The sequence below is a fragment of the Falco naumanni genome, chromosome 7, assembly GCF_017639655.2.
Source record: "Falco naumanni isolate bFalNau1 chromosome 7, bFalNau1.pat, whole genome shotgun sequence".
Classification (NCBI taxonomy): Eukaryota; Metazoa; Chordata; class Aves; order Falconiformes; family Falconidae; genus Falco; species Falco naumanni.
Window position 1 is genome coordinate 42,622,748 of NC_054060.1, and position 15,814 is coordinate 42,638,561.

Below are 15,814 nucleotides of genomic sequence, written 5' to 3' on the forward strand. Positions count from 1 at the left end.
GATTCCTCTGGCCCCCTCTCATAAAAAAACAGGACGAAAAATGCTTGTTGAGTTGCTTTCATTCCCCTTCCTTGACTGCTCCGAATCGTCTCCCAATGTACAAGTGTAACTGGGAATAAAGGGCCCAATTAAATGTGCCATAGTACTGCATTTCAGCACTCTGGCTTTTTTGTGTGTATGTATCTCCTCTGCTTTGTACAGAGTACAGGTACAATATTTGTGTCTCCCATTTCTCTTTCATGATAGTAGCACGTCCAGTAACACTTGCACAAGTTGTACACACTGAGTGGAGTATGCATATAGTGTATATATACTTCCATATATTTTTTCTTTAATGGGGGGCAAGGGAATGAATAGGTGGCAAAGTGTCCTTTTCTTTCAGTATGGTGTGGAATCTTTTATTTAACACGACCAGTGGACAGGTTTCATTCTCATTCTTCTGCCCTATGCACATATCAAAAACCTGCCATACAACCTGGTGTAATCAGCAGTCTGCTCACAGGAGGGCCTGAGTTTGAAACAGCAGGAGTTTTGCAGCTTGGAGCTGAATGGTGTTGGCAGAGCCGTTTGAAGAAGTTTGTTTAGTTCCTGCCCCATTGTGCTGAGCTGATTTCAAAGGGACTGTTGCCTCTACCTCATGAGAATGACTTGCAGTCAAAATTCACAAGCAGTATTCGCAAGTGTATCTACTGATCTGTAATGCAGCAAATGCTCTTTTTATTTTCAGTTTTAGTTGTGCCTGTTTCTGTGTTGCTGCTAAGAAAGTGGTATCAGTGGCTGCAGATTAGCTTCGGGGAAATTGTTTTTTACTACTGTACATTAATGTTCAGTAGTAAATTCTGGAAACCTAGCTGATCTGCTTATTTATGCTGTCAAGAGAAATTGCTTAGCTGAAGTTTCAAAGTTAAATGCCTGATTTTAGCACCCTATATTACCATGTGTATTAATGTTGTGGAGATACAAGTATTGGTTTATGCTGAGATTTAGAGGAACGGTGAATTTGGGTAGTGTTACTGAGGTGCCAGATAATCTAGAGTCTTGCATTAAGGTACTGTATTGTAACTGCTGGATTTCCTTTGATTATTTCCTCCGGATAGCAAGCATCTGTTTCTTCCTTTAAAATTAGCGGAAGCTTCGTCTTTTCTGAGGACTGAGAAGTAATAACATTAGTTTAAATGCCAAGCTTCAAAATGCAAGCTATTACTGCAGGTTGGAAGAGCACAAATTCTTTTTTTGCAGGATTTCTTTTGGTGAGTAACTGCTAATTCCCATAGAGCTCCAGTTTCTTATCGGCCATTCATCACTCAACCAATTCATGATGCTTGCAGCAAAAAACAGGTTTGTCAAAGTAACTCAATGCCTCCCCCAAAGTATGTTTAAACAATTATGCAGAGCCATTTTAGTAAGTTATGTGAAAAGCTGTGTGTAAACCAGAACAAGAGAGTCTTTACTCCAGCACTTAAAGCCATCAGCATTTCAGAGTTTGTAGTGGACCTAGCATTGTTCCTTTCCCTGTTGTACAGCTGAATCTCCTTGCTAAGGTTTTGTGCTTTACTGAGGTGAAGGGTGTAAACAGTCCGTCTGCTGATAAAATGTTGGTTGTGCTACCTTTCTCTGATCATAGGTCCCCTTAAAATTTCTTCTGAGGCTGCTTTGAGGAGTCAGACTTCTTCCAGACCAGCAAGGAGGTTTAGCATGGTTTGGAGGCTGCTAAGCTTAGATCTGCTGCTCAGTAGTTGCAACAATATAACCTTTTTTTGTAACCTGTATCTTCAAAAATTCTAATAATCTTTATTTTCACAGAACAAAGCAACGCTAATGTGCAAGATGTAGACTGGAGGAGGTGGTGCTGCTCTCTGCAGCCTGAGGTTTGAATCGGTCTTGCCCAGCAATCTTTCTGGGGATTTACCCCCTCCTCTGCTTTCATCTAGCTGAGAGACCAGTCCAACACGGTTGCACTGCTGTTGTTTTGTGATCTGGTTGATAGGGCGCGTAAGTCATTCGATAAGCCATATTAAGTTTCCCTCGACTATGTTGCTTAAATAGTGAACCTGAGCTCTGCTGCTTTAGGTAATGGATAGAATCTACGTCAGAGGCAGCTTGGAAATTGCCTCAAAACATACATGCCTACCACCTTCACGTGCCATTAAAAGATACTGAATGTTAAGAAGTAGAATTGAAACATGACACTAATACTGGAAAAGGTTTTTGGTAGTCTGCATAGTTCTGCCTTTTCTGCCTGTAGCCAGAGCAGCCCCATGTATTTGGGGGGCTCTTGCTGGTTTTGAAACTTGTGACCATTTTTAAGTTGTTGTGGGTTTGTTTTTTTTTTTTTTGGTAAATACAAGGTCTTGAAAGTTGCTTTTTGTTTCAGTTATAGGTGAGGCTTTTGTATGAGCACATGGTAGATGAGACTTGCTTTCATACAAATGCTAAACATCATGGCTTAAAAGGAAATTGTATTTTGTTTACATAGAAAATCCAGTGGTCAGAAGCCTTAAAACTGGCATAGCAGGAGTATTAGAAGTTAATCTTTCCTGAATGTTAATAATAGTGATAACAGCTTACCTCTATTTCTGTCACAGATGGCATAAAGAATCTTCTGGGATGAAACTGCACCCTTCACATTTTTTCTTATGATATGGGTATTCCCAGGATGTTGTGTGCAGTGAGTACCAGCAAGTACTGATGAAGAAAAGTATTTAAACGGGGAAGAGAAAGTTTTCTTTAAAAACACACAAATTATTTAACCAGGTTTTCTCTATCAGAAGCTTGCCATTGCTGCTTAACTCTGCCTAAGCTGTCTGCTAGGGCTGTAGTTAGAGGACTCTTGAACTGAGCTCTGTGGTATGAGGGTGGTGGGGAAGCAAGGAGAGTAAAGCTCTGCTGATTTAATTAATGTTAACAGTTTTGAGTTATCTGCAAGATTCACAGTAGATTACACAGATTGTATTAAGCAGGGTTAATAAGTCCTTTCAGATACTTAAAGGAGCACTGTTCAGAACTGGCAAGACTGAAAATTCTTCTTCAGAGAGTGTTTGCTCCTGCAAGTATGTGTATGTGTGTGAATGCATAGTCTGGACTGACGCTGATAAATAAATTTGCCCAACAACTACCACACAGGGACATTGGCTATTTCCTGTTCTGTGTATAGGTGAAATGTGGCAGCTGTTGGAAGTGACTTTTTCCTTTCTTGCAGCTTTTTTTTTTTTGCCATAACTCTCTTCTTGCCTAGGAAGTATTTCCCCTGCTGTACAGTTGCAACAGCAAAGGGATCTTTGTTGTCCTGTGATTGTGGACTCATTGTGGTTTGGTGGGTTTTTACTGTTAATTATTTTCTCTTGTACATGCGGAATAGAACATGCATGGGGAGTGGGTTTTGTAAGTGTGTAGAGGATGAATCAGTCATAAGGGAGAGTTTAATAATTGCAGTTTTAAAATCTTAATGTACCACAGCACCTTGTGTTGTGATTTTCCGTACTTGTTCAATATGTTTGAGTGTTCACTTTTCCCTTTTTTTTTTTTGTTTTGTTTAAGGAAATGTTGGGGCACCTCATTTTTTGTGTAATTTCTCAGATTCAAAATAGCTTGAATAACTGAATTTTCTTGACCCTTGAAAGACTAACCTTGGTGTCATGCTTGTTCTTTACTGTTTTTGCAGACTTTCATGTTTAAGAAGCCATCTTGTTGCTTTGTGGTGTGGCGTGAAAATCTAATGTTCTTGCTGCTGAGCCATGGGTTTCTAAATACTTGAAGATGGGGCAGTCTTACGTATGGCAAATCTAATGGCATTTCCAGAAGGATTTTGCTTGTCCCAGGTTTGGGCAGTGTAGTAATTCCAGAGTAAAAGCAGGGAGGAGTAGCAGAAACATGTCTATACACACACATAACTGTGTGTGTATATGTGCATATAGATACATATGTGTATATCCATTTTTTTCTAGAGCATAGTATTTCTGTTCCTATGTGATGCCAAAAAGGCAGGGGCAGCAAGTGAACTTGGCTGAGATGGGGATGGCACAGATTGGGACCTGAGCCCCGGTGCCCTGGGACTGAGGATGTACTGGGGCTGTCCCAGGTACCCTCTTGGACTCTTGTCTTGAGTGAGTGCTGAGGACTAAGCGTGGTGAAGCACCACCCCGTTTGGTTATGGTAGCTCCAGGCTGGCCGTTCATAAAGTGATCAGATACCAGGGAAAGGTCGTCTTGGGTGGAACCAAGGAGGAGGCTCCTTTGTCAAGTGCTCAGTGGCAGCAAATTGGGAAAACCAGGGAGGCTGTTCTGGCAGCCTGACCTAGTAAGTGCCTGCTCTGCTGAGGTGCAAATTATTGGCAGTAAACTCTGAATAGCCAAGTGTTAACTGCAAATGTCTGTGTCTCCTCCCTGTAGGTAACTGTTCCCCCCTCCAAGGGGGACCCAGTAACTGCAGATAGATAGATTGTTTGCTTTTGAAAACAAATGAGTGTAGGAAATCCAGAAAGGGAACAATGAGAGGCCTAGAGGCTGTTTTGAGGGCATGACCCCCATTTCCTCTTGCTGCCCTTTCCCACTTTATTCACCATTAGTTTTTGCCATTGTTAATTTCTGTGAGGTGTTGTCCTACACCTCCCACCTCACCCCCAACTACAGCACAGTGCTAAAGGTAAAACTGGTGATTGACACTGTAAATGCTGGGACTGTTTTCTTTCACAAGGGTGCTTAGGTTACTTTGGGGAAGCCACATGAAATTTACTGCGGCTTCTCCACATGCACACTGCAGGAAGCATTGATGGTCTTTGAAATCCCTTGGGTGTTACCTGCCTGGGGCAATCTGCTTGCTACAGAGAGAAACACCACTGTACATTTGCGTGTGGAAGAACCATCCCATCTGACTTGAAGCTTCTTCCTCTACTCACCTTAAGAAAAAGTTTGCAGACTGTTACTACAGTGGCAAATCTCCTGGGTAGGGAGGCACTGTCTGGGTGTTCCTTGAATGTGTTGGTATTGGATACATTAGATTATATTGATAATGATGTTGCATATAAATTCTGCTTCAGAATAATTGGAAAACTCATAACATTTATCATGCAATGATACCCCTTAAAGTTTCCTAGGAGTGTTTAACAGGGGTGTGCCTGAACTGAGGACTCTCTCTGCATTACTGGTACTTGAGGTCTCAGCTGGTTGGTAACAGGGGTTTGTCTGCAAGAGAGCTCTGTGATGAGGTCAGGTTGTTGCAGGAGATGAATGAGAAAGCAGCTAATGTAATCAGATGGGTAGCATGTATGAGCTCCTTTGTTTTTATTTTAACCTACAGATACTGTCAATACCACCTTTCCCTCCCTGTACTTCCCCAGCCACCTCATTTGTCCCATAGCATCTTACTGTCTGGTCAGGCATCCTTGCAGGGTAGAATAGCTTGTTCTTCTACTCTGTCTTCCCTTCAGACCAGCTGAAAGCTTTCCTGGTAAATCCAGCATGGATTTTTGCACGGTTGTCTGCAAATGCTGCAAGACCTTTTTCTTGCCCATGCTGCTGTCCTCTGTTGAAGTTAGATAATAAACTGATGACGTAGTGACTGCACGCTTAGTGAAATGTTAATTTCTTGTTCAATACTAGGTGGCCCATAAGCTGCCCAAGCATGAGAAAGTTTGTTTGTTGAAAACTTATGGTTAAAAATCTTTAAATAAGATTCTGGAAATTAAATTAGTTTAAACTTAATTGCTTTTTAATTTTTTTTCTTCACATATATGTACATGGTAGAGGGTTGGGTGAGAGAGCAGGACCAAGCGCTAACAGACCAGTTGCTCAGTTCTCTGGTATTCCTTAAGCACTGTCACAACCCTTTTCTTCACTGGGAGGAAAAAATTGTCTTGGGATTACCATTTTTTCTTGAGTTTCAGGCAGAGATTTTTCATGCGTTTCAAAGTGAGTTAACCAATACATAAGTGTTTTATCCTGTAAAATCTCTGTTGGTCATCACTGCCTCAATGCTGTTCATGTGTATGCTGTTCCTCAGTTTCTAGGTGGTGTTTTGTGCATTCTCCAGTACCATCCATAAAAGTTTCTCAAACGTAACATGAATTAAACTTGTTTATTCAGGGAGTGTGATCCTAGAAAAACTGAGCATGTTTGTGCTTGTTTCTCAGCATTTAGCTACTCCATATTGGAGCAGCTCTGAGGATGTTTGGATGTAGTGAAGGCGAGGCATGGCACCTTTTGCTAACAATGAGGAATACTTTTCTCTGATCTGACCCCGCAGCAATCGAGTGGGTTACTGAGACAGTACGACGTTACCCAGTGTTAGTAAGGATGGCAGGGTAAAGCGGCTTGTTGGTTTTGGGGACTGAGGGGTAGACTGAAAATTACTAGCAAGGTCTGCTTCGAACAGGATGTAAGAGTATTAGCTTAGTAACAACCAACTTGGATGTTTGTTTTGCTTAATATTACCCTTAGTCACTGATGAAAATTGACTCATACACTCACATTGAGCTCGGTTGCATCTGTTATGCCTTCTGTTTGCTACTAAAATATTGTTCATAACAAGGAATTCATTAGAAATCCTGAAAGTATCCCATTCTCGTGTGTCCCCTCCCTGCTTCATTAATTTCTTTCTAGTTTCACAGATTTGTTTTCTTATTTAAACAATTGGCTTTGGTTTGACTTTTCAATATTTGTACTAGAGAATCTCAAAATGGTTCTTGTCACACATTCCTCTTCTCTTCTGGGATTAACAGTTTGTTTTACAGAGTTTTCCCCCAGATGCATCTTTCTTTCAAGTGACATTTACACTAGTAGATAACTTGATACTGACAAAAGTGCAAAATATGCATATATTTATACTAGAGAAGTATACTACAGAAGCAGCTTCTGCTCATTTTTCGTCTTTAGGAAAGCAATATTGCTGTGATGTGTAACTAATATTCCTACATCTTCCTGTCTCTTAACTCCTTTGTTATTCCTGTACTTTTGGCTGCTCTTTTTTCAGACATTGCATTATGATTGTCACCCCAGTGGGTGGCTGCTTCTTTGGAGTTCTTGGTAATTTTTTAGAGCCTGGGACTTACATTGCAGTGTTGAAGTTACAATGCAGATCTGTAGCTCTGAACCTTTAAGCCCCACGACTCGCCATATGCTTGCCTTGGGTTAATCATTTTGCACTCTTTCATGGCAGTATAGAAGCTGTATTAATGAATTAAATGTATTTTATGTGGACTAGTATCATTTGCCCATTTAGGGTGTGTATATATATATGAAACCGACAAGTCTTAGAGATACTTGTACAAAGGGAAATAGTAGAAAACACCTTATGTGTAATTTTTCTAGAAGTGCTTTTATTGTATTGGTGTTTTTCTTGATGGTGAGCGGTATTTTAATATTGAAAATTTTCTCACTTAAATTTTTTTGAACATGGGGGGGGGAGCAGTTTGTTCTTTGGAGTTCTGCATGGCTAATTTATTTTGGTCAGGCTTCAGTGTTAAAAGCTGAAATATACTTGTGCAGTTTTAGTTTGATATGAAAACTTTTGTCTTTATTATCCCAGCAAAATATGTTTAAACTGTGTATGGGAAGACTGACTTCCTTTAAAAACAGGTGACTGTGCTTGGTGCTGAGTTTTAGAGAATTCAGAAGTGCTTCAAGTCTGTTCTGATGGCCTGTGGGGTTTCTTTTTAATGTGTGTTAGGCTAAATTATTACGGCCCTTGGAGACCACCATAGATTAGCTGGATTGCATTTTAGCTGGTTATATTTGTAATGTAAAGTGACAGGCCTTTAACACAGCACATTTCATATTCCCTGTTACTGCATAAACCACCCCAGGACAAATCTAATGTGAAATAAAATAGAAGTCGCGAGTAATTTGTCTGGATACTGTTATAAACATGTGAAGTCACTTGCACATGATTTGAAGAGAGTAGTTGAGGATAAATCAATAGGCTTTTTATTTTCAGCAAACTAGGTAAATTAGTCAAAGGTGCTGCTGGCAATAAAAGCAGAGCACAGTGCTCCTCCACAATTGGATTTTCTCCTCTCTGGGTCAAATCACTATTGCCACCAGGCACAAATAGAGCTGTATGTTGTATTAGCATAAGTGATTCATCTTGGAGTCAGTGAAACTAGGGTAGCAAATCTGCTGTTACATAGTTATTGAACACTTCATACTTTAGAAGTAAATGCACATTTTTTTTAATGTAGTTCGATTTTAAAAAAAAAGTATTTCCTCTGAAACAGAGGTGTGTGGGGGTGAAGTTTCTCTGTTATTTATTCTACTGGGCTAGAAGTAAAACTGTGTCCTAAAATACTTTGACATATATGAAAATACCTTTATTTAAATATACATAGAATTTTTGTTACACCTTGTAAACAATGTGCACTGTAAACAAATTGAATTGATCTTAAATCAAATACTTTTATCAGGACTTGCCTTGCCCTCTGATGGTCTGGAGTGATCTAGTTCTGTGCCAGCCTGGAGCAGTTCATTTAACCAGTTCATAAAGCAGCAAGAGTGTGTACAATGGATCACATTATAACCAGGGAATCTTTCATTTCCTTCCTTTGCTTGTTACTATTTTTTCATCAGCCTATTTATGCCTTACATATATATGACAAGCTCTTTGTTCCAGGTTTGTCTCACTATGTATCTTTACAGCTTGCAGTGGATGAGGCTTTGCTCTGGGCTGGGGCCTCTCCACTACTCTAATACAAATAACAAAACCTGAGCTGTAACAATGAATTAGGTGGATAGTTGTGCCAGAGTCCTTTCTAGGTGTTGGGGTTTTTTATATGATACTTTGTGCTATCCAAATTGCATATGTGTAATTTTTTTGTAACAAAACCTGATCTTATATACTGTATATTTATACATTCAGTATTTTTTTGTCATTTGGTGTATCTGCACCCCACACATGCTGAGCATGGCTAAGACTAGGTATGATTCCTTCACATCCCTTCCCACTGAGATTCCAGTCTACAGTTGTCAGAACTGATTATTTTCAGCAGATGAGGCAACAGTTATTTTAGTGGCCTTTGGGTTTCCACTTGAAGGGTCTTCAGAAGCATGCTTTGTAATTTGCTGGTTTTCAGGAAAAAAAAAATCCCTTTAAAGACAGTTAATCCTTCAGTCTGTCACTTAACGAATACAATTGTTGCAGAGATGAGCAAAGTTCTTAATCAAATTTTATCATGTATATGATGTGTTGGCAGGGAAACAGTGAGTGCTGAGTCACATGTGTAGTGTCATCAGGCATGCTTGCATGGTAAGATGTACGGGGAAAACTTCTCAATAAAAGACCTGTTTGTGTTTCGCTTCCTTGTCATTCCCCAGCAACGACTTGTTTCATCTTGTCTAATCTTTTGTGGGACCCTGTTGTACAGTTTACAGAATCTTGCTATAAATTTCCCTGACACCATTCCTCATAGCGAAATAAAAAAAAAAAATCCCTTAAAAATTATATATATTGGAAGACAAATATTTTTTCTTTTAAAACATAACCTCCTTGTTGTAGGCTGCAGAATAACTTGTTTTCATTATTATATTGAAAACAAACTGGAAGCTTTGAAACAGCGTATTTAAAAAACAACTTTTGTGACTCAATTTGTTTAAAATGTTTTGATATTAGAACTTGTCCATCAGTGAGTGTTCACTCTTCTTTAAAATTCTGATTCCAGAAAAGCTTGAGTTCAGTTGTCCCTTGGACTTGGAGTACAGCTTGCCTGAGAAACACAGCTCCCAGCCTGTCTTTGTGGTAGCATCCAAAAGTACCTTAAGATGTGTAGAGGCAAAGCTGCCACCTCATGCTGGTGCTGGGAGGCTCTGAGCTGGTGCAGATGGCTGCTGACTCCTGCTGAGACCTTATCTAAGTGTAATGTGTCCTTCTCCAGTTGTTTCCTACTCCAAGGATGTTAGCGAGATCATATCCATACTGAGGTTATCGGAGAAAGATGTTGGCTTTGCTGAACAGGTAGGACTCTGCTGAACTTTCCTGCTTCATTGGCCTGAGTTCCAGCTGAAATGTAAGCCAGATTCCCTGGCTAGGGTAGTGTTTGCTCTTGCTGGTATAAATAAAGCTGGTGATGGTTTTTCCTCATGGGCATTTTAAGTAGGAGAGCACCATTTGGCTTCCAGTCAGCTGGGCAATTAACATTTTATAGCCAAGCAATATACTTAAATGGAATTGCTTGGCTTGAGCATTGAATTACAATGGCCGGTAGACTGCCGCTGTTCTTACATAATTTATTTAGCACTTGCTTCTTGTTTAGGATTCAGGCAGAGGTTAATTTGATTCTGCATGAGAAGCTAGTAGTTACCGTACATTAATGCTGTGCTGTACTGCAGCGCAGGGGAAAGTTTTTATGTAGTTTGTGTTTGTCTGGTCTCTCAGCCATGGAAAGGACAATTTTACCTACTCCTTTCCTAGCAATGCATTGTTTGCAAGAGCTGTTGGCTTGCTTACATTGGCACTTAAAAAATGCAGCCAAGAATAATACCTTAAGACCATTTTATTCCATGCTGTTGCACATGTATTTTTAAGAAGTAAATGTGTATTGAAGTGTAGTATGGACCAAGAAGACTTTGTTCCTACAAAATTACAAGGGGCCCACTTACCCTGTTACAGGTAAATAAAACGTTAATATATGACCATGGTGACTTGAGTGTGGGAGCTGCTGCTGCATCTTTTCTGATGATCTGAGGCAGAGAGCAAACATCCGGGGTGTGTGATCTTGGAAGGATAAAAAGAGTAGGTTAAATGTGCCTCAGCATTCCAGAAGCAGGTTAGGAAATTTAGATGGAACAATTATGTTTGTTCATGCTCTTAATACGCCTAAGCACTTAACTCACTGCTTAGAATTTTGTCCTGGGTCTTGTACTTGTCTTGGTGAGGGTCTTTTTGTGTGGTGTGTTTTGGTTTGTTTTTTTTTTTTTTTTTTTCTTGAAGCCGTCGACTGCTAGAATCAATGTGGGGGAATTTTCAGCTCTATTTTTTTTAAGCTCCTTTCTTAGCAAAGTAATTGCAAACAGCTTGTAAATGTGAAGTAAGTGTGCAGCCGGGGCTTAGATGCCAGAAGGCTGCTAATGAGAGCACAGTATTTATTTATTTATGTTTAATCTCGTGATTTCTAGGTAACTTAGTAATGTTTTTGAATCCTTGGGGTACCAGTCCTAGAGTGCTTAGCTGCTTTCAGCAAAATTTACCTCTGACTTAGGCAGTATCCTTCTTGTTGCTCAGATCAGCTGATTGTCTCAGCCTGCTTCACGCTTTGGGTAAGGACTGATCAAAGACAAGATCAAGGACTGAACACCCAGTTTGACGTCACTTAAAGCCCTCTCAATCAGTACAGGGTCATGTAACTCTGCATGCAGAAACCTTTTTTGGGCTTTTTTGACTCAGTTTGGGGGTCTGGCTCAAGTAGTGTAAGACTTGACTGTTGATCTTTATATTTTACAATGGTGTTGGGTGTTGACCTGCCAGCTAGAAGCATCATCCCTTATTGCAATCATCGCTGCTGTAAAAAGAGCTGAGGTTTTGGACAAATCTCTTCAAGCTTAAAATATCATGGCCTTTGGCAGAGGGGCATTTCAGGCACCTACAGATGCCTGATGGGGATTTATTCTGAATTGGATTCCTTAAATAACACTTCCGATACCAACATTATTTTTTAATGGCAATCTCATTAGCAATGACAAAACAAAAAGGGCAAACGGTGGTCTGAGGGAAATGATTCCTGCAGTAGCTGGCCTCCAAGTTAGTTAATGGTGTAGGTGTAAAGCTGGCAGCTCAGACTCTAATTGTTCTAATAATCGGGGAAGTTGTTACCGTATGTTGTTGCTGTAGCTTTTACTGTTTTAACCAAGCTTTAGTTGTGCTGTAAAAATGATTAAAAGGTTTTTCACAGGAAGAACCGCGGGTTTTTTTGCTTGTACAGTTGCTTTCTGGAGTACTGAGGGGTTTTGTGGGCTATTTAAAGTGTTTGAAAACCCTGCTTTGCTCTCCAGCAGCTCCTGGCTGGGTGTGCTGCCCCTAGCCATGCTGGTCGCCTGTGGCAGAAGGACACATACATGCTAATTCTGCCTCTGCTGCAGGGTCTTGCAGCTGTGTTTGATTCCAAGCATAACACCATCCTTTTATATAATACAATTGCTGCCCTTGTGGGGGAATGTTGCATTTTATCTACAGTCTCTTTTGCTGGCTGGGCTTCAGCAGCTTGTCCAGGTCCAACCCACCATCCAGTGTAGCTTATCCTGGGGGACAGTTGGGTCTGTGGAGCCTTTGGTCCTCGGTGCTGGTTCACAGGCTGTAGCAACACAGTTCCCTGCCTGAAGCCCGAATTTCTCTTTGTGGGGTCTTCGGGGTGGGATGGTAAGATGGTGAGGGGACCAGAGAGGCTCAACTGAGGCACAGCATTTCACTTGTCAACCTGTGTTATTTTTGCTTCAGGTAAGGAAAGGAAAACAAATTATTGATAAGTGACAGTAGTTGAAGAATTCTGGATTTGCTGTTAGGGGAGAGGAATTTGGTTCTGTTTCCAGATGTGAGATTTTAAGCAATGGACCCAAGACATGGTCACATTATCCCAGCTAGTGAGTCAATCCCCTCCTGTCAGCTGAGCCTTAGTAACTTTGTGTTTAGTCCAAACAAAATCTGAGCTACATTCATTAGTGTCAGTGTAAGAGCTTTCAGTTAAGGCATTTCATCTCACAGTTGTAGCTGTGTGTGGATGGTTAATTGATACATCCCTGTTAACAGAGGATAGTTTATGAAGCAGAAGTAACTTTGTTTCTTTAATTCACTTTCTGTATCGTGGAAAAGGAGGGCAATGGCATTGACTTTCCTTTATAAAGTGTTGAGATCTATCAGTGAGATCCACTGCATGATAGCTAGGTAGTATCATCACAAGCAGTAATCTGAAGGTGAAGGCATTTGGAACAATATAGATAATAATCTGTTTAAATAATTTCTTTTAAAAATAAATGGGTCAGAATATCAACTCTTGCAACAATTTGAATCTTTCAATCTGAATTAAGAAATTGCTCTTTGCAGACTTGGGGCTGTTTCTGCTAGTGTTTGATGACTGTCTGGTTCTTGCCAGAAAATACTAAGTTCAAACAGTTATGAGAGCATTCAGTCATGGTTATGTTGGATGGTATACTCAATTTTACAGAAGGAGCTCATGGGAATGTTAACGGCATAAAGGTTAGCTGTAATATCTTTTGTGTCTGCCAGTTAAATAGCTAGCGATCTGATGATTACACAAAGACAACGCAAATTCCTTATGCATTCCTGCCTCAGTGCCGCTCCACACGCTGGGTGACTGGAAGCACAATTCTTTTTTCTTTTTTTTTTTTTCCCATGGAAATTGCTGGTTAAAGCTCAATACTTTGGTATATGCAAATTCTGATTTTTGTTTAAAACCTCAGTGCCAAGCTGTGTTGTCATAGCAGATACTGCAGTCCAGCCATGTGCTGTTAAATCCAATAGGTTTTGCACCTGTTTTGGTAACAGATGCAAAGAAACAGTTTAATGTGTCTCCAGTGCTCAAACTATAAAATGCATTTGGCTAATGACTTGGTGAATGCTTGGTCCACATTAGCCAAACATACATTGCATAAAGGTCTGTAGAGCTGTCTTTCTTAACAGCACTAAAAATCCCATTAGCTGTGACGCGGAGATATTTCCATGTATGTTTTGGGTGTGGATCAGAGGAAAAAATAATGACATGTGTTATGTCCAAAACTTTTTTTTGTTACAATATCCACTCTTGATTACTTATGAAATACTGCAGGCTCACAGAAATATTTCCTCTTTCAATTAGGCTTAATTTTCCTCCTGTGGTAACTTTGAAAGCGAAGAAATAACAATGGGATAACTCAGAGGGGAAGTGTTTGGGTGAATGGGTGATTGTTTCAGGAAATGTGTTTCTGTGCTCTGCTGCAGTACTTTTCCCCCTGGCTCTGAATGCTCTGCAAGTATCAATGCATGTGCCCTCCCAGTGGCCTAGAGGTAGGTTGGGAAGTTGAAACAAGCAGGGAAAAGGCACTTGCCAAACATTTGGTGGAGTTGTGTGTGCGAACCTTTGTTTCCTGAATCCCAGCACAGTGTGTTAATCACACAACCATTTTCTTCCCACGCTTTTTATGTGAAATAAATACTTGCCTGAGAAATGTTTTATTCGGATCATCACAAGTGGATGCTGGTAACTGCAAGTTGAAGCTAACAACTCCACTCCTGTGCTTTGTATTTTACTGCTGGCTGATTGTATTACGATGCAGAGTCCCCATCGTAATACGTTTTTTTGTCTACCATCAAGGATTTTGCCTGCACCAGGGCTTGTAGCCTTTCCTTTAAGGCCATTCTGTCATTTTGGAGTAGCTTCAGGCAGCTGACATTCAGATGTTGAATCTGACCAAGCAGCGTACCTCCTTTCTCTCACCTTCCCCAAAATAAAATGACCTTTAAGTGAGGTTCATGACATACTTAAATCTGTTTTAGTCCCCATTAAAAACAACACAAACAAATCTAGAATTTTAAATCCAGTTTCTCTGAGCAGTGCCAGATGCCTGTTCAATAGCTTTCTCCCACACCCATTTCCCCAGCCCATCATTAAAATCTCAGACCCATGAAATAATTTGACCAATTATTTGAATTACTCAAACTTAACAGAATGGCTTAGGTACCTTTGAACCAGCTGCATTTATATGCCCTGAAATGTGACAGCAGCTGTATGTTGAACATCAAATGAATACAGGTCATGCCTGGGGTAACGGCATGACTGATTGGTGTGCCTGGCATGGCTGTGCATTTATCCTGATTAGTGCCATGGGACCTTTTAAGTTCTATATTAGCCATTGTTAAAGGACGCAATTAGGGTATGTTAGCTGTGCAACTTGATGCTGTCTTCAAATACTGATTTCTCTGTCAAGTGGGGCTTCCTCTTGTGACCTCTGACCTGCCAGTATTTTAAAAGCTTTGTAATCGATGGTGTTCTGTATTCTTTGTGGTGTGATTGATTTGGATTCCTTCATACTGAGCTCTGCCTGTTCTTCTCTTTTGTTTAGGAGGTCCTTCAGCAGCTGATTGTAATGAATTTACCAAATGTTTTAATGATTGGCAAAGATCCTCTTTCTGGTGAGTAGTTTATTGGGTTCTTCACCCCCCTCATCTGAAATGTTAAATAAAAATTGTATTTGTTTTCTTGTGTTAAATTAGAATAGAATCATAGAACTGTTTAGGTTTGAAAAGACCTTTAAGATCATTGAGTCCAACTGTTAACCTAGCACTGCCCAGTCCACTGCTAAACCATATCCCTAAGTGCCACATCTACACATCTATTAAACACCTCCAGGGGTCTTGACTCAGGCATTGGAACAGGCTGCCCAGGGAAATGGTTGAGAACCCATTTGGTAAAGAAATTTTTCCTAATATCCAATCTAAACCTCCCTTGAGGCCATTTCCTCTTGTCTTACTGCTTGTTACTGAGGAGAAGAGACTGACATGCACCTTGCTACAGCCTCCTTTCAAGTAGTTGTAGAGAGTGATAAGGTCTCCCCCGAGTCTCCTTTTCTCCAGGCTAAACAACCCCGGTTCCCTCAACTGCTCCTCATGGGACTTGTGCTCCAGACCCTTCACCAGCCTCATTGCCCTTCCCTGGACACGCTCCAGCACCTCAGGGTCTGTCCTGCAGTGAGGGGCCAAACCTGGACACAGGATTCGAGATGCAGCCTCACCAGTGCCCAGTACAGGGGGATAGTCACTGCCCTGGTCCTGCTGGCCACACTGTGTCTGATACAAGCCGGGATGCTGTTGGCCCTCTTGGCCACCTGGGCACACTGCTGGCTTG

General features: G+C 40.7%; 1 protein-coding gene across 2 annotated transcripts in view; it reads left to right on the forward strand.

Annotated features, from left to right (window-relative positions):
* CCDC88C (coiled-coil domain containing 88C) overlaps positions 1-15,814 on the forward strand; it is a 102,110-nt gene that overhangs the window by 25,641 nt on the left and 60,655 nt on the right. For both annotated transcript variants that reach the window (XM_040600958.1, XM_040600959.1), the window contains exon 4: positions 15,033-15,102. In XM_040600958.1, coding sequence (XP_040456892.1) covers positions 15,033-15,102 — 70 coding nt within the window. The remainder of the gene's footprint in view (positions 1-15,032; positions 15,103-15,814) is intronic.